The following is an 18,695-nucleotide window of genomic DNA, read 5'->3' as shown; positions in this document are numbered from 1 at the left end:
ATCGTTGAAAAACAGATACGGACACCAAAAGACGGTGCTCCTACCAAAGGCTCAATTCGATTGGAAAAACTTAAAGATCCAGGATTTCAAAACCGTGGATGAGTATAACTCAGAGCTATTTAAGATAGTCTCAATCCTAAAGTTATGTGGTACCAAGGTGACTGAGGAGGACTTGCTAGAGAAGACATTCTCTACCTTTCACTCCAATAACGTACTGCTTCAACAACAGTATCATGAAAAGGGGTTTAATACGCTTGCAAGCCTCATCTCTTGTTTGTTGCTTGCTGAGAAGAACAATGAGCTATTGATGATGAATAGTGCTTTGAGACCTCCGGGTATAGCCCCATTACGGGAAGCTCACAAGGTTGATATGGCAAAGAAAAATCCCAACGAGCCGAAAGAGACTAAAAAGTCTAATTATGTCCATAGGGACAAGTATGGTCGTGGCCGTGGGAGAGGTGGACGTGGTGGTCCTGGTCGTGGTAGTTACCAAGGACACAACTTTGGTGGTCAAGGCCGTGGAAACCGATTCGACTTCGGCCGTGGTCGGGGTAGAAGCCACGGTGTATATAAACTGCAACATAAGACCAAGTCCACTTGCCATAAATGTGGTATGGAGAACCACTGGATAAAAACATGCAGAACTCCTAAGCACCTCGTTGATCTCTATCAAGAGAATTTGAAAAAGGATCCAGAAGCTAACTTGGTTTATCTCGATGGTGAAGGTGATTTCGACCATGAGAAGGATGACCTATTGGATTATGAAACCTCTGATTGTTTAAGAGAGGATAATTAAACTCAAATGTGGTCTTGATTTAATTTTATATTTATGCTTTGCATATTGATTGGATTATTATTATGCATTATTATAATTATGTTTTAAATTCAATTATTTTATAGAATTATTTGTTTATGTTTAAAACATAATCCTTGTCCATATTGAGAAATGGCTAAGGACAAGAACAATGCCAATATTAGCGGGTATAACAAAATAATTGAAGGCTACGGCCAGGCACACATCTTGAACTAAAAGATGCCTTATATCCAACCAGCTCAAAAGGAGCTTATTATTACTGAAATCACCCAAGGACATAAGAAAGTCCTAGAGGCTATACCCGCACTAGCCACTGGTTTATACCATGCTAAGATAAATATGATAGAAGCTAATTTGGCAATGAACAAAAGGTTCAATGAACAATTCACTTTATGGCATGACCGGTTTGGCCATCCGGGTTCGAACATGATGCGTAAGCTTATAATGAATTCAAATGGGCACACTCGTAAAGAGAGAAAAGTTATCCCTAAACATCTCACGTGTGTAGCATGTGCACAAGGGAAACTTATTATAAGGCCATCACCAGCCAAAGTAAATAAAGAAACTTTGCATTTTCTGGAAAGGATATAAGGAGACATATGTGGACCAATACACCCACTTTGTGGGACGTTTAGATATTTCATGGTCCTTATAGATGCATCGACTAGATGGTCGCATGTTAGCTTATTTTCAACTAGAAACCTTGCGTTTGCTAGATTGCTGGCTCATATTATACGTCTGCGAGCCCACTTTCCAGATTTTCCACTTAAGACTATACGTCTAGACAATGCTGGTGAATTTACATCCCAAGCGTTTAATGAATAATGTATGTCCATGGGGGTGAGTGTGGAACATCCTGTGGCACATGTCCATACACAGAATGAATTAGCTGAACCCTTCATTAAACGTATTCAATTGATTACTCGACCATTGCTAATGAGGTCGAAGCTTCCTGTATCGGCTTGGGGACACACAGTATTACATGCAGCTGAATTAATACGCATCAGGCCATCTAGTGAACATAAGTATTCACCATCCCAATTATTAACGGGTCATGAGCCAGACATATCCCATTTAAGAACATTCGGGTGTGCCGTTTATGTACCGATTGCTCCACCACAGAGAACTAAGATGGGACCTCAAAGGAGGATCGGAATATATGTTGGATATGATTCTCTCACCATTATTAAGTATCTTGAGCCGACTACGGATGATTTAATTAAGGCCAGATACGCGGATTGTCAGTTTGCTGAATCCGAATTTCCTATGTTGGGTAAAGAGAAAGACAAGCTGGTTAAAGAAATAACATGGAATCAAACATCCTTAAATTGGCAAGATCCTCGGACTCTAGCCTGTGATGCAGAGGTCCAAACATTTGCAAAAGCTAGCTATACAATTTCCAGATTCCTTTGCTGACCCAAAGAGAGTAACTAAATCGTACATACCAGCTTGTAATGCACCAGTACGTATTGATGTTCAGAAGGAACACAATAAGCAAGTTGCTACAGAGTCTAAGACCCGTTTGAAACGAGGTAGACCATTAGATTCCAAAGATAAGAACCCTCGGAAATCTAACAAAGGTGCAAATCAAACCGAGGTTAAGGAAATGATAGACATGGCCGCGGCAAATCCTAAGGTACCGAATGAGGTTTGGGACGCGGAACCTCAAGGTCCTAAAGGTATTGATAATAATGAGATCTCAATAAATTATATCATGTCTAGAATTCAATGGAACAGAAAAAATGTCGACATTGATGAAATATTTGCATATAAGGTAGCACTTGAGATAAATGAGGACTCTCAAGTAAAGAATGGTTAAAATGGAAAGAAGCCACGTCCATTTTAGAGAGCACTCAAAGTAAAGAATGGTTAAAATGGAAAGACGCCATTGACGTGGAGTTAAACTCTTTAAAGAAGAGGAATGTGTTTGGTCCGATCTTAAGGACACCATTCGATATAAAGCCAGTAGGACATAAATGGGTCTTTGTAAGGAAGAGAAATGACAAAAATGAAATCGTGAGATATAAGGAACGGCTTGTAGCACAAGGATTCTCTCAAAGACCAGAAATAGATTATGAAGAGACATACTCCCCTGTGATGGATGCAACGACTTTTAGATATTTGCTAAGTCTGGCTATAAGATAAAAACTGGATTTGCGGTTAATGGATTTTGTAACCGCATACTTATATGGTCCACTGGATAATGAGATTTATATGAGATTACCAGAGGGTTTAGAGCTCAAAGATAAGAGCGGTTCTCGAGAACAATACTGCATAAGGCTAAACAAATCCCTTTATGGACTGAAACAAAGTGGGCGTATGGGGTACAATAGACTAAGTGAGTACCTAGCCAAAGATGGCTATAAGAATGATCCCATCAGTCCATGTATTTTTATAAAGAAGTCTGCAAACAAAGGGTTTGTAATAATAGCAGTATATGTGGATGATTTGAATATCCTAGGAACCTCTGGGGAAATCGCCCAAACAGTCGAATATCTAAAGAAATAATTTGAGATGTAAGACCTAGGCAAGACTAAATTCTGTTTGGGATTGCAGCTTGAGTACATAAATGATGGAATCCTTGTGCATCAAATGGCATATACTGAAAAGGTACTCAAGAGGTTTAATATGGGCCAAGCTCACCCATTGACTAGCCCGATGGTTGTGAGGAGCCTTGATTTGGATAAAGATCCATTCGGTCCAAAGAAGGACAATGAAGAAGTTCTTGGTCCAGTAGTGACATACCTCAGTGCTATAGGAGCGTTAATGTTCTTGGCTAGCCACACTAGACCAGACATATGTTTTGTCGTGAACCTCCTAGCTAGATTTAGCTCTTGTCCAACCCAAAAGCACTGGGACGGTATTAAGCATGTATTACGTTACCTACAAGGAACGTTAGATTTGGGTTTATATTATACTAACTATAACAAAGAAGGTTTAGTTGGTTTTGCTGATGCAGGTTATTTATCGGATCCACATAATGCAAGGTCTCAAACCGACTACGTGTTTACGCACGGTGGTACAACTATTTCATGGCGTTCTATGAAGCAAACCATTGCAGCCACTTCTTCTAATCATGTCAAAATCTTAGCAATGCATGAAGCCAGCCGTGAGTGTTTATGGTTGAGGTCAATGACTCAACATATCATGACAGATTGTGGCATGGCCGACAATAAGGAAGCTACGATTATCTACGAAGACAATAAGGCCTGCATCGCACAGCTTAAGGAAGAATACATCAAGGGAGACCGGACAAAGCATATTCTGCCCAAGTTCTTCTTCACACATGAACTACAAAAGGTCGGAGAAGTTCAAGTGGTACAAGTTCAGTCTAGCAACAATTCAGCCGATCTCTTCACCAAATCTTTACCGACGTCAACATTCAAGAAGCTCACACACCAGATTGGAATGCGGAGACTTAAGGACTTCTAGGGATGTTTGGAACAGGGGGAGTAATGCGTGTAGTACTATTTTTCCTTCACTATGGTTTTGTCCCAATGGGTTTCCCTGGTAAGGTTTTAATGAGGCAGCACCCCCAAGCGCATTACAGAGATCCTACTTAGCATTTGCACGGTTATGTCATCCAAGGTGGAGTGTTGTAAAACACTAGATGGTGGATATCCATAACAGGCCCATACTCAGCCCATGTATGTCCAAGACCATAAGGCCCATCGGCCACCTCCTTAGTCTATGTCGGTTTATGCTTCCTAATGTAATTGGGCTTTGCCCTTGACTATATATATGTAATGTTCCATTGAATCAATAAGAATAAGAACAATAGAAAACCTCCTTCGATTTCTCTAGTTTACAACAAAAACATTCAATATTTATAATATTATAAAAATTTAAAAATTATGATATATTAAAATTTTTTTAAAACTATAATATTTTGAAACTATGTTTTTATTTGCTCAAATAAAACATCAGGTTAAGTTGAATAAAATTTTCAAATTTGGATGCTTGATAAGTCAAGATTTTCTACTCATTCATAATTGTCAGCAAATTAATTTTATTTATAATGGTTCTGAACCATTGTCTAAGACTTTTGTTGCCAATGTGGGACGTTATACATATTTTTCTTATTTTTATAAATCAAAGTTTTCCTTTTTCTAAAAGATCTTAATAATATAGAAATTATTTTATTTTTCAAAATATCAAATCGTGAAGTGTCAAATCTCCACTCGTTGTAAAAAATCCTATATGGACGCCTTTGAAGCTTATAGCTCCTACTAAAATAAAGAACCCAAAATCAATTGTATATGTAATATAAATTGTTGAAAATTTTGTTTAAATTATCTAAAATAAAGAACCGCAATAAACCTAATAAAATTTTTAAATGTGGATGCATGGTAAATCAATATTTCTGCTCATTTTTAAAATTTTGTAAAAACTAAAAACTTTTAAAAGTTTCAATATTTAGAAAATTATGATCAATTATATGTAATGGGTTTGAAAATTTAAAATTTTTAATATTTAGAAACGTTTTGAAAGTGTTTATTTAATTTGCTCAATAAAACATCTGACTAAACCGAATGAAACTTTTTAATTTGGACGCTTGATAAATCTAGCTTTCCTGCTCATTCGTAGTTGAAAGCACATTAGTCTTATTTATAATGGTTCTGAACCATTGTCTAAAACTTTTTTACCCGATGTGGGACGTTGTACATATGTCTTTTATTTTAATAGATTTAACTTTTTCCTTTTTCTCAAAAAACTTGATAATATAGAAAACTACTATATTTTCAAAAATGTTAATAAGTGAGATGTCCAATCCCTATTGGTTTTTTTAATTTATATGTGAACAACTTAAGTAAAAATATTAATTAACGAGATGACTAACTCCTATTGGTTGTTTAAAATCTTACGTGGACAGCTTAAGAAGCTTATAGCTTCTACTTTTATTTAGTATATAGATTAAATTTTAATAAAAAATCTTAGATAAGCAACTAGTTGAGCAACGCTGGTGTAAATGATCTACGATAATAAACTTTTATTGTGTTATACAACTTAAAAACTAATAATAATTTTGAAAGTGTTTACTAGAATAATTAAAATTTTGTTAAAAGTTGTCTTTGGATTTTATTGTATCAAACAATATTGTTGTGTTGTGTTTTAAAACTATCATATTCCTAACTAAATTTATACACCTGCCTTCTCTAATTCACTGTGGAATTAGGACACCATGCCAAGATCGCAAAGTATAACGTCCATTTGCCTAATTATTCCAGCCTCACGTGATATGATATGATCATATGAACAAGGTCTCCCTTTCCACCTTTCTAGGATATTCAGCACAAGTACATAACGATCTAAACCAATGTTTTTACATGAAAACAAATGATGATAAAAAGGAAAATATATACATATATGATAAAAATGGCGCAGGTAAGCTTTCATTGATGGCGAGATTGTAATCATTGAATCTAAAGAATTTTACCACAAGTAGATGTCTAGCAAAAAAAGAATAAGCAAATATCGGATGTGAACTGTGACTGAGAGTGGAGAAGATGTACAAATTAAAGGTAGAAAAGCAAACCTTTAACCACATGGTGGTGGGCTAGTGGTTGTCATCTGGTCGGAAGAATTGTTTTGTTGGTCCAGGTCAGAGATCAATTCTCCCCAAATGCGGAATTGCTACTCATTTACTATGTGACCACATGGATATAGGTCTTTGCTTATGGCCCATTTGAATATCCGGAGAGAGGGTCTATCTGTGTGCTGCACCTCCCCCATGGATTAGTCTCCGGCCCCTCCGTAAGCCTGGGCATACCCTGAGTTATCAAAAAAAAAAAAAGCAAACCTTTTCTTCATTGATATGCTCAAATTGTAATACCCTAATGGTACTAACAGCCTTGCAGTTGTAATACTCTAGGGGTTGAATCAACAGAGACTCGAGATCACACAATAGACTTATTAATCTTTTAATTATGCTAAATCAGAATAATAATTTAAAAACAATGCAAAAACAGAATCAGAATGTGTTGTAAATTCAGGAATTAAAAACGCTAGGTCTAGGGAAATTTTCAGGAATTTAATAAATATTAAATCAATTAATAAATTAGGACTCAATCAATTAAACATCAGATCTAGAACTCTAAACACAATTGTAAAATAAATCAGTTCTCACTGCAAATATTATCTAAATTTAAAACCAGAAAATTCAAATCTCTTTGCAAAATTCTAGGTTAAAAATCAGCTTTAAAATCAGGTTTAAATTGTTCACAAAATTACTAAATCAAATCTCTTTGCAAGAAGTAATTTTTCTCATCAAAAGGTTTAATCAGGAAAATCAATTATACTCTGATATCAATTTCTTTTCCTAAGTATTAATTCTAGCTGATCAACAATTCTAGGTGATCAATCAAGAATTAATATGAAGAACAACCTAAGATGAAGATCACAGAAGAATAAAAATCTTAATAAATCAGCAGATCTAATAGATCATAAAAACCCTATGAAAACCATGAACCTAACTAGAGATCTACTCAGACATGATTATTAAAACAAAAACCGTGAATAAAATAGATATCATATAATAAACCAAAAGAGAAAACAAAGAGTTTAGAAAGCTTCTCTCAACAGGGTCTTGGCTTGTCTCTCTCAAAAAGCTCTTAAGGTCTCTCTCTCAAATGGTGGCAGAAAAATTGCTAGAAAATAACTTAAGTCTAAACAATGACCATTAAAATCCTATAAATACTCTAAAACACGTCTTGGGCTTAATTGCAAATAAAGGAAACTTGGGCAAATTTTGTAAATCTTCTAAAGCTTGTGGAGAAAACTTCTGATTCGGCTTTTAGGGACTGCATCGATCGATGCTTTGGGTTGCATCGGTCGATGCATACTCTTGAACTCGACTCCCACTTTCGTTGATCAGCCTTAATGATTTGATTATGCTCCAAATCTAGCTCCTTTGTGTTTCATCTGTGCCAATGACTACCTAAACCTATAAAGATTCAAAAATAACCTTGAAAACAAATCAAAAGACTCAAAAAACACACTTATACCATGGTTAAAAACCACAAAAACCATGATATATCAACTCCCCCAGACTTAGTCTTTGCTTGCCCTCAAGCAAAACAGAAACTTAGACCTATGAAAGATGTTTGAAAACATAGGAACTCACTCAACTGCAGATAACTGATCTTCACACTCTTCATCGCCTTGACTCTCAAGAACTTACTTCATATACTTTGTCAATTGAAAAGCATCAAATTTTCTTACTCAAATCCCACAATCCTCTGGAATCTCCAGTATCACCATTGTCATCTCATTACATAAATTAAAGCAAATACAGGTGAGTTCTTACTTTGGTGTATTGATCAGTGGCATGTGGACTCTCTTCAGGCCAAGACATTCTTCATTCATCTCCTTTCCTCTCCCTTTTCTCACTTCTATGAAGTTGATTTATTTCTACCCTTTTTTTTTCTAATCAAAGATGTAAGCTAATACCGGGGTCATCGGTAATTTACCTACCCCTCGCTTCCAAGCTTTGTGTGATTATTTAACTCAAGAATAGAATAATGAGGTCACAGGTAATTTACCTACCTCTCTAAAATGATCAAAATCATCTCATCTTTTATTTTCCTCTTTTCTTTTTTTTCTCTGATCTCTTTTTTTAATACTGAAGGGAAGAGAGAGGGGAGACATACTTTGAAAAATTGCACTGTCTTGTATGGCCAGAAGAAGAAGTCTAGTCCACTGATTTCCAACTCCAAAGTAAGAGATTAAGTCCGGTTAAAATTCTGATAAAAGTTGAGACAACGTTAGTTTAACGAGACATCCTTTGGATAAGGGCTTTCGGGATTGTTGATACAACTCATAGCTTTTCCAAACTTCAGTTCTGAGATCAAGCATAATCAAGATTCATAAGAGTGTTAGCCAAAGAACAGAAACCATTAGTTAGAGATCATAATTCCAAAAAGAAAAATTTGAAAAATTTGACTCAAAATATGGTTTTGACAGACACAACTGACACAAGAAAGAAAAAGTAGTTAGTTAGTAACTAGCCTCCCCCAGACTTAAACAACATTGTCCCCAGTGTTATTAAGCCTAAGATTGACTAAGAAAGAAAAACCCAAATTGAATAAGTAGTGAACTGATGAACCAGATTCGTGTTACCAACTGTTAGCCTTTGTGTCGACCGATGTGGAGCTTGCATCGATCGATGCACAACTAAATCAACCGAGAGTCCGACGTTGAATCCTGTTAGTCGCACGTTAGTTGAGTTTCTCACATGGATGTCAGCTCTGTTAAGAATCACTGAAACACAACATTAAATGCAACATGATAGATAATGGTTCATAATGCAATACAAGTTCAATCTGAAACAAATGACAAACTGACTCAAGGAAAAATAAAAATGACTCAAAGTGAAAGAGAAAAAGGATAAAAGAAACCGTAAACAGAAGTAGGATCAATCCTCAGGATCAACATCACCATCAGCAAGATCTGCATCACTACCGCTCGATCCACCAAGGGGAGGAGAGCGTGATCTACGGCTAGTAGGACGAAGGCAGCCACATCGATACAATCGAGCAATCGCGTTCCAGATGGCACGCATGGTGGAGGTCTGGTACTCCTGGTAATCTCCCTGACTCATAGCAGCAGAAGGCTCTGGTGGCTCTGGGAACTCTCTAAACTGAACAATTATAGTTGATGCATACTCTTGGGTCGATGCTGGACGGAGGCAACTGGGTTTTGGCCCGGCCCAACAAAACTCCAATTCTTTCAAACCCACCAGCCCGTTTAATCTCGGATCCATTAATAAGGCATCGACCGATGCACCATATGTGTCGGTCGATACAAATCACTTCCTTTTTTTTTTTGTTACGATTTCTGCATCACTTAAACTCAAAACTAAAAATCAGTATGTTAGTAAATCCTAAAAATAAAATTAATTAAATCCTACCAGTGGGTTGCCTCCCACTCAGCGCTTGTTTTAAGTCATTAGCTTGACTTGGCAGCGGATTAGGCAGAAGGTGCATCAACCAAACGCACAATGTGTCCGTCTGGTATCCCGGCATTAGCCCAATAGTGTTTCACCCTCTGTCCATTGATAGTAAACTTCTCTCCCTTGGAGTTAAGCAGCACAATAGCTCCATAGGGGCGGACTTCTAGGTTAGTGAATGGTCCGGACCAGCGAGAACGAAGCTTACCTGGAAACAGCTTCAAGCGAGAATTGTACAGAAGTACCTCATCATTATGCTCAAAATTTCTGGAGATGATCTTCTTATCATGATAAGCCTTGGTTCTCTACTTGTATAGCTTAGAGTTCTCAAAGGCATGAGGTCTAAACTCATCCAACTCATTCAGCTGAACCAACCTTCTCTCTGAAGCTGTCTTGGCATCAAAATTCAGCAATTTAACAGTCCAGACTTCTTTGTGCTCTAACTCCACTGGAAGATGACATGCTTTCCCATAAAGCAGATGAAAAGGAGTAGTGCCAAGTGGTGTCTTATATGCAGTCTGATATGCCCAAAGTACATCATCTAATTTGGCAGCCCAATCCTTTCTTGTAACTCCCACTGTCTTCTCAAGGATTTCTTTGATTTGGCGGTTAGAAACCTCATCTTGACCACTAGTCTGAGGATGATATGAAGTAGCTACTCTGTGTTGAACTCCATACTTCTTCAACAACTTATCAAACACTTTATTAATAAAGTGCTTACCTCCATCACTGATAACAATCTGAGGCACTCCAAACCTTGGAAAGATGATGGTCTTAAACAGTTTAAGAACCACAACAGAATCATTCTTGGGATTTGCAATAGCTTCCACCCACTTGGAGACATAGTCAACAGCTACAAGAATGTACTTGTTCTTGTAAGAAGAAGGGAATGGTCCCATAAAATCAATGCCCCAGCAATCAAAAACTTCAACCTCAAGGATGAAATTTTGTGGCATCTCATGTCTCTTACTAATCTGCCCTCTTCTCTGACAAGCATCACATCGAGATACAAACTCATGAGCATCCTTAAACATTGTTGGCCACCAGAACCCTGCTTGAAGAATCTTAGACACTGTCTTGAAGGTAGCAAAGTGTCCGGCATAATCTGATCCATGGCAATGAAACAAGACATCGGCAACCTCAGTCTCTGCTAGACATCTTCTGTAAATCCCATCCGAACAATGCTTATACAAGTATGGCTCATCCCAATAATATCATAAGCTCTCTTAAAAATTTCTTCTTAGCATACCCTGTAAACTTCTCTGGTTTCACCTCTGCAGCAAGGTAATTCGCGATATCAACATACCACGGTTGATCAGAAGTAGTGACAGCAGCTACGTCAGCGTCAAACTCGTAACTCGACAATTCCTTAACCAAGCGTTGATCGATGCTTAATGATGTATCGGTCGATGCAATCGCCAAGTCCTGTTCGTATCGAGATTCAGCATCGATCGATACTCCAGATGAGTCGATCGATGCATTGCCACGACTCTGCAAAATTTCCTGAGACTGCAGCAATGCAGCTTGAGAGCCAATATCAACAAAGTAGACATTCTCCTCTGGTAGTGAATCATGAATTGGAACATTATCTTCAATCTTTATCCTTGATAAATGATCAGCTACTCCGTTTTCAATTCCTTTCTTATCCTTAACCTCAATGTCAAATTCTTGAAGAAGAAGAATCCATCTTAGTAGCCTTGGCTTGGCATCCTTTTTCTGCATCAAGAACTTCAGTGCAGCATGATCTGTATGAACTATTACCTTTGATCCAACCAAGTAAGAACGAAACTTCTCGAAAGCAAACACTACTGCTAGCAGCTCCTTCTCTGTTGTTGCATAATTCCTTTGAGCAGCATCAAGTGTTCTACTAGCATAGTAAATAACATGAAGTTTCTTATCCTTCCTCTGTCCTAACACTGCTCCTACTGCAAAATCAATGGCATCACACATTACCTCAAAAGGCAAATCCCAATTTGGTGGTTGAACAATTGGAGCACTCACTTACTCTTGCTTAATCCGTTCAAAAGCTAAACGACATTCATCAGTGAACTCAAACTTGACATCCTTGCATAATAGAGTTGAAAGTAGTCTAGCTATCTTACTGAAATCCTTGATGAAGCGTCTGTAGAACCCTGCATGTCCAAGAAAACTTTTTACCAACTTCACACTATCTGGTGGTTGAAGACATGTCATCATTTATATCTTAGCGCGGTCAACTTCAATACCAGCTTCTAAAACCCTGTGACTAAGCACTATACCATCTCTAACCATAAAATGGCACTTCTCCCAATTAAGAACTAAGTGCTTCTCTTCACATCTTGCTAATACTTTGCAGAGATTATCCAAACAGCTCTTGAATGAAGACCCATAAACAGAAAAATCATCCATGAAAATCTCCATGTAATCTTCAATCATGTCTGTAAAGATGGACATCATACATCTCTGAAATGTCGCAGGAGTATTACAAAGACCAAAAGGCATTCTGCGGTATGCAAAAGTACCATATGGACAAGTGAAAGTCGTCTTCTCCTGGTCATCGAGGTGAATCAGAATCTGGAAAAACCCGGAGTAACCATCCAAAAAGCAGTAGTATGGATAGTTAGCTAACCTCTCAAGCATCTGATCAATGAAGGGTAGCGAGAAGTGATCTTTCCGTGTCGCGACATTCAGCTTTCTGTAATCTATGCACATCCGGTGTCCGGTGATTGTCGGTGTCAGAATCAGCTCATTCTTGTCATTCTTCACCACTGTAACCCCACCCTTCTTAGGAACAATATGAACTGGACTAACCCATTTGCTATCAGAAATTGGGTAGATAATCCGGCATTCAGCAATTTCATGTTCTCTTTCTTGACAACATCTTGCAAATTTGGATTTAGCCTCCTGTGATGCTCAATAGATGTCTTAGCTCCTTCCTCAAGATGAATCCTATGCATGCACAAGTCTGGAGAAATCCCTGCAATATCATCAAGAGAATAGCCAAGAGCCTTGTGAAACTTGCGCAGCTTGCTTAGCAGTAAAGTGAGTTGTGCGTTGTTTAAGGAAGCATTAACAATAACAGGATAAGAAGAATTTTCACCTAGAAATGCATACCTTAGCCCCGTAGGAAGTGGCTTGAGATCAAGCTTTGGAGCTTTCTCAAGGCTCCAATCTGATAATTTCTTAGCTTGTGAAGAAGTACCAACCAATTCCTCTTGAGCACCAGCTTCTTCACTTGTTCATTAGCATCAAGTAGCTTGACATACCCAGCAGCAATGTCATCTAAATGCTCAGCTTCTTCAGTAGAAGCAACCAATGCTCTCTCTCTAGAGGATTCTCTCAGGATGCAGCTCCTTGAAAACCTCATCAGCAAGATTAGACAATGTATCCACATAAAAAGTCTGACCATCTATTGTTGGCCTCTTAACCAGCTTATCCATGTCAAAGCGCATCTGCAAATCTCCAACATTAAGACCAATTTGTCCTCTCTTGACATCAATAATAGCCCCAGCAGTAGCTAAGAATGATCTTCCCAAGATTAAAGGATCCTTAGGCTCCTCTTCATACTTCAAGACCACAAAATCAATAGGTATCAAACAGTTACCAATCTTAATTGGAACATCTTCAAGAATACCATCAGGAATGCGAACTGATCGGTCAGCAAGTATAAGAGTAATCTTGGTGGGTTGGAAATTTGTCATCCCAAGGCTGAGTGCTACTGATCTAGGCATTAAATTGACACTAGAACCAAGATCACACAAAGATCTAGCAAACCTTTCACTAAATATTGTAAAGTCAAGAACAAAAGTACCTAGATCAGGTAGCTTTTCTGGGATCTTGTTCTGAATGATGGCACTAACTTGGGCTGAAATCATCATTATTCCTTGCTCAGCATTCAAATCCTTGGTTACCATCCTCTTGACATATCTCCTAAGCATTGGAGAAGTCCTAACTGCATCAATCAATGGCAACTCAACAATAAGCTTATCCATCATAGCCTTACACTTAGCATCATCAAGCTCCCGTTTAGACTTCCTTGGGTTCTTGGGAAAAGGAACTGTAGGCTTTTATACCCTTTCAGCAACTGAATCGGAGCTTTCGAAACTTCTGTCTCAGTCTGCAGATTGCATCGGTCGATGCTTAGGTTGCGTCGGTCGATTCTCTCTTGCAAATTCAAATCTTCTTCGAACACTGAGGGTTGCATCGATCGATGCTTTGCAGATGCATCGGTCGATGCCTGTTCCGGATCGTCAAGCTCATCATCCTCATCGATCAGTTCCTGCAGTTCTTTTGCTCTCTACTTCTTCTCAGCTTAATACTGTAATTGCTTACCATTCCTTAAGGTCACAACATTGCAGGAGTGCTTAGGATTGGATTCAGTTCTTCCTGGTAAGAATCCTTCTTGCCTTTTCACAGCTCCAGCGATTTGTGCAACTTGGCTCTCCAGCTTCTTAATTTGAACATTCAATGAATCAAATTTTCCAGTAAGCTCAGTATAGACATTGTCAATCTTCCCATTAAATGTTACTGTCAATTGTTCCTGCCCTTGAAGGATCTGCTCAAGCATTGCCTCCATCCTACTTTCAGTTATCTTAGGAGGAGGAGATTGGTAAGAGGAGTTGCCATAGGTCCTGGTGTAACCACTGCTCTGTTGCTGCTTCTGATAATCTTGCTTAGGAATGTAGCCTGTAGAACTAGACTGATAGTTATTGTGCTGGTTGTTTCCACTGAAAGACCTGTTGCCTTACTGATTTCCAAACTTTTGGCCTTGATTCCCATACACAAAGTTGACATCTTCTTCTACATTATGTGGCTATGGCTCAAAAACCTCAACATCCTCAGCAAAATGGACTGATTTCATCCCAACAAGAAGGTTATGCATTGTATCCAACTTGGCATTCACTGTAGCAAACTGATTTGAATCATACCCTTCATGTGCTCTTTTCCGTTCTAAGTCTGCATTCTTGGTACTATTGCTTGATGTTAGCCTTTCAATCAACTGTCAGCTTCATCTGGATACCTTGTCTTGAAGTTCCCATCACTAGCAGCATCCAAAGCCATTTGATACCTCCAATCAATACCACTGAAGAAGATATTAATCAACTGCACCTCTAAGAACCCATGATGCAGACCGTCTCTTTGGAATGCTTTGAACCTCACCCAAGCAGCTTTGTAAGATTCAGCAGGTCTTTGTCTAAAGGTGGAGAGCTTAATCCTCAGCTCATCAGACATCGCATCATCATAGAAATAGTTCAAGAATGCCACTTTGATGTCATTCCAGGTCTTCAGAGATCCTGGCTTAAGTTGCCTTAGCCAATGAGAAGCTTCCCCAGCAAGAGAGTAAGGGAAGAGCTTGCAGTAGAGATAGTCCTCTATGACTCCATTAGCTTTGATGCTTGTGACTATATCCTCAAGTGTTCAATATGGTCTAGAGTCTTCTCATGTGGCAGGTTCTGGAATGGTTTTTGTCCACCAAGAGCAAAATAGGCAGGCTTCAGCTCAAAATCATTCCTTGGGAATGGAGGAGGGACAATTGCGGAGCGGTTCTCATAGAATAAATTTGGTCTGTTAAAGTCCGCAAGAGTCTTGACAAGTTCTCCATTGTTGTCTCGTCTACCCTGAAGAATATGCTGGTCATTACCATCCAAATCTGCACCATTTGCACCATTTCTGGCATTGCGTCGATCGATGCCAAGGTTGCGTCGATCGATGCGTTCTTGGTTACGTCAATCGATTCCATCATTGCGTCGGTCGATGCAACCTGCATTCTCATCCACCTCGACGAGTTCTTCCTGAATAACCCGTCCTTCAGCATCCAGTTTTTGGCCTTGTTCGTTGCGCACATGACCCTCTTGATCCCTCAAAATTCCAGCCTCATCTGGTCTCAATATAATTGGGTTGACCATCTTTGCTGACTTGGCTGCTTTCTTGTTGTCACGCTCTAATTTTCCTAACTCTTGGTTTGTAAGATTCAAGGTAGGACCTGTTTGATTTTTCCTACTATTGGGCTTAGGCATATATCTGAAACACACAAGAGAAAAAAAATAAAAGCGTGTGAGTAAAACAGAAAAATAAAAATCTAGACAAAATCAAAGACTTTAATCTAATGGTGAATCAAAAGAGTCTCTGTCAACGGCGCCAAAATTTGATATGCTCAAATTGTAATACCCTAATGGTACTAACATCCTTACAGTTGTAATATTCTAGGGGTCGAATCCACAAAGACTCTAGATCACACAATAGACTTTTTAATCTTTTAATTATGCTAAATCAGAATATTAATTTAAAAACAATGCAAAAACAGAATTAGAATGTGTTGTAAATTCATGAATTAAAAACGCTAAGTCCAGAGAAATTTTCAGGAATTTATGAAATATTAAATCAATTAATAAATTAGGATTCTCAATTAAAAATTAGATCTAGAACTCTAAACACAATTGTAAAATAAATCAGTTCTCACTGCAAATATTATCTAAATTTAAAACCAGAAAATCCAAATCTCTTTGCAAAATTCTAGGTTAAAAGTCAGCTTTAAAATCATGTTTAAAAAGAAAACCCCTGTGATTTGCCACCAAAACCTCACGGATCAGTACTGTTAAAAAGGAAAATTTGGAAATTAAACATCTTACCAAAGGTAAAACACTTTTTATGGAGATTGATCTCAAGATCACTGCCCATAACCACACGTCTAATATCTAGGGGAATGAATATAGATCCTATATGTTCGAGGTGTTTACGAAATGATGAGACAATTGATCACATCCTATTTTTATGTCCCTATGCTGAATCCATTTGGGAATTAGCAAATATTCCGCTACATGCTCTGTATTTGCCTTCTATCACTTGTGAATTATTCTTAGAAACTGTTTTTGCACTGCAAAATGATAATAAGGTTCCGTTAGAAACGAAATTACTACCTTTTTGGATCCTTTGGCATATATGGAAGACAAGGAATAATTTCGTTTTCGAAGGAAATTCAGAAGACCCAATCCATATTGTATGGCGAGCTCGAGGGGATGTTCGAGAATGGTGTCGATGTGTTCTACACCCTCGTGACCCTCCTTTGATTTCAAAACCAACACATTGGACCAGGCCTCCTCAACCTATGCTTAAGTGCAATTTCGATGCAAGTTTTGATCCCTTAACTTACGAGACACGAGGTGGGTGGATTTTACGTGATTACAGAGGAATCTCCAATGGTTGGGGTGCTGCAAACATGAGATTTGCATCATCACCTTTGGAAGCTGAAGGGAAAGCTTTACTACATGCGATGCAGCAAACGTGGATACGGGGAATAAGACAAGTTACTTTCGAAGGGGATTGCGAGATACTTATTAAGATGCTGCATAAATCAATATACCTTGCTTCAATTGATGGTGTTTATCAAGATATTTTACACTGGTCTCAGTTCTTTGAGAATATCCAATTTTCTTACATTCCAAGAAATTGTAATAAAACAGCTCATGTATTAGCAAAATTTGGATGTAGTACGGATCCTTTTTATTCTGCTTGTTTCCATCCTCCTGTTTGGTTAACAGAAACTCTTTGTAACGATTACATTTTATCATCTATATAATTTCCTTTTTGACGAAAAAAAAAATCATGTTTAAATTGTTCACAAAATTACTAAATCAAATCTCTTTGCAAGAAGTAATTTCTCATCAAAAGGTTTAATTAGGAAAATCAATTATACTCTCATATCAATTTATTTTCCTAAGTATTAATTCTAGGTGATCAATCAAGAATTAATATGAAGAACAACCTAAGATGAAGATCACAGAAGAATAAGAATCCTAATAAATCAGCAGATCTAATAGATCATAAAAACCCTATGAAAACCTTGAACCTAACTAGAGATCTACTCAGACATGATTGTTGAAACAAAAACCATGAATACAATAGATATCATATAATAAACCAAAAGAGAACACAAAGAGTTTATAAAGCTTCTCTCAACAGGGTCTTGCCTTGTCTCTCTCAAAAAGCTCTTAAGGTCTCTATCTCAAAAGTTGGCAGAAAAATTGCTAGAAAATAACTTAGGTCTAAACAATGACCACTAAAATCCTATAAATACTCTAAAATACGTCTTGGGCGTAATTGCAAATAAAGGAAACTTGGGCAAATTTTGTAAATCTTCTAAAGCTTGTGGAGAAAACTTCTGATTCGGCTTTTAGGGACTACCTCGATCGATGCTTTGGGTTGCATCGGTCGATGCTTACTTTTGAACTCGACTCCCACCTTCGTTGATCAGCCTTAATGCTTTGATTATGCTCCAAATCATCTTTTTTAGCTCCTTTGTGTTCCATCCGTGCCAATGAGTACCTAAACCTATAAAAATTCAAAAATAACCTAGAAAACAAATCAAAATACTCAAAAAAACACACTTATACGATGATTAAAAACTACAAAAAACCATGATATATCATTCACCTTCACTCTAATTATTGACATTTGGACATCACATGTCTAAATTATAGTTGACGTTTGATAGGTCATGTGATAGAAAACTGATGTGAAATTTAGTGACTGATTTAGAATAAAGATGTTTTCATATGATGATATTATCATTGTCAAATTTTAGTTTCAACCAACCAACGCCTAATAATTCATTTGAAAATCAAAAACAAAAAGAAAAAAAAAACACTTTGTTTCTCTTGAAATCATTATCATATGACATATGGTTGGGTAGCCGTGTAGGGTACATGTCTCAGACACAAAAGAGATCATAGTACATGTGTCATGTGTCAAGGAGAGAAGATGCGTACGGTACATACATCTTTAAATCATACTTTTTGAGCCAATGTATCTGAATTATATGGGCTAATGTATCTTAGTCCAATGGGCTAATTGATAAAACATAAACAGGCTATATTCAGGCCCAATAAATTATAGGGTAAGCCCGAAGCTCTTTATTTATATACATCGCCACTGAAACTGAGAAAAAGGGTTAGTTTC

General features: G+C 37.7%; 1 protein-coding gene across 1 annotated transcript; it reads right to left on the bottom strand.

Annotated features, from left to right (window-relative positions):
* On the bottom strand, window positions 11,763-13,654 carry LOC109128374. Its single transcript, XM_019234586.1, has 4 exons — window positions 13,147-13,654; window positions 12,702-12,969; window positions 11,987-12,558; window positions 11,763-11,893 (listed from the first exon to the last, which is right to left on the bottom strand). Exons 1-4 carry the CDS (start codon window positions 13,652-13,654, stop codon window positions 11,763-11,765), a joined length of 1,479 nt encoding a protein of 492 aa, XP_019090131.1.

The sequence above is a fragment of the Camelina sativa genome, chromosome 13 (genome assembly GCF_000633955.1).
Source record: "Camelina sativa cultivar DH55 chromosome 13, Cs, whole genome shotgun sequence".
Lineage (NCBI taxonomy): Eukaryota > Viridiplantae > Streptophyta > Magnoliopsida > Brassicales > Brassicaceae > Camelina > Camelina sativa.
Note: the sequence above shows the minus strand (reverse complement) of the source record. Positions and strands in the feature narration are given on the sequence as shown.

Excerpts from the sequence above, each read along its gene's own strand:
- LOC109128374 (XM_019234586.1), bottom strand. The coding sequence starts at position 13,654 with ATGGTAACCAAGGATTTGAATGCTGAGCAAGGAATAATGATGATTTCA. Across the intron at positions 12,559-12,701 it reads GCAGGGATTTCTCCAGACTT|CAAATGGGTTAGTCCAGTTC; the intron begins GTGCATGCATAG and ends AATTTCTGATAG. Across the intron at positions 11,894-11,986 it reads TCACAGGGTTTTAGAAGCTG|GGTTCTACAGACGCTTCATC; the intron begins GTATTGAAGTTG and ends TTGGACATGCAG.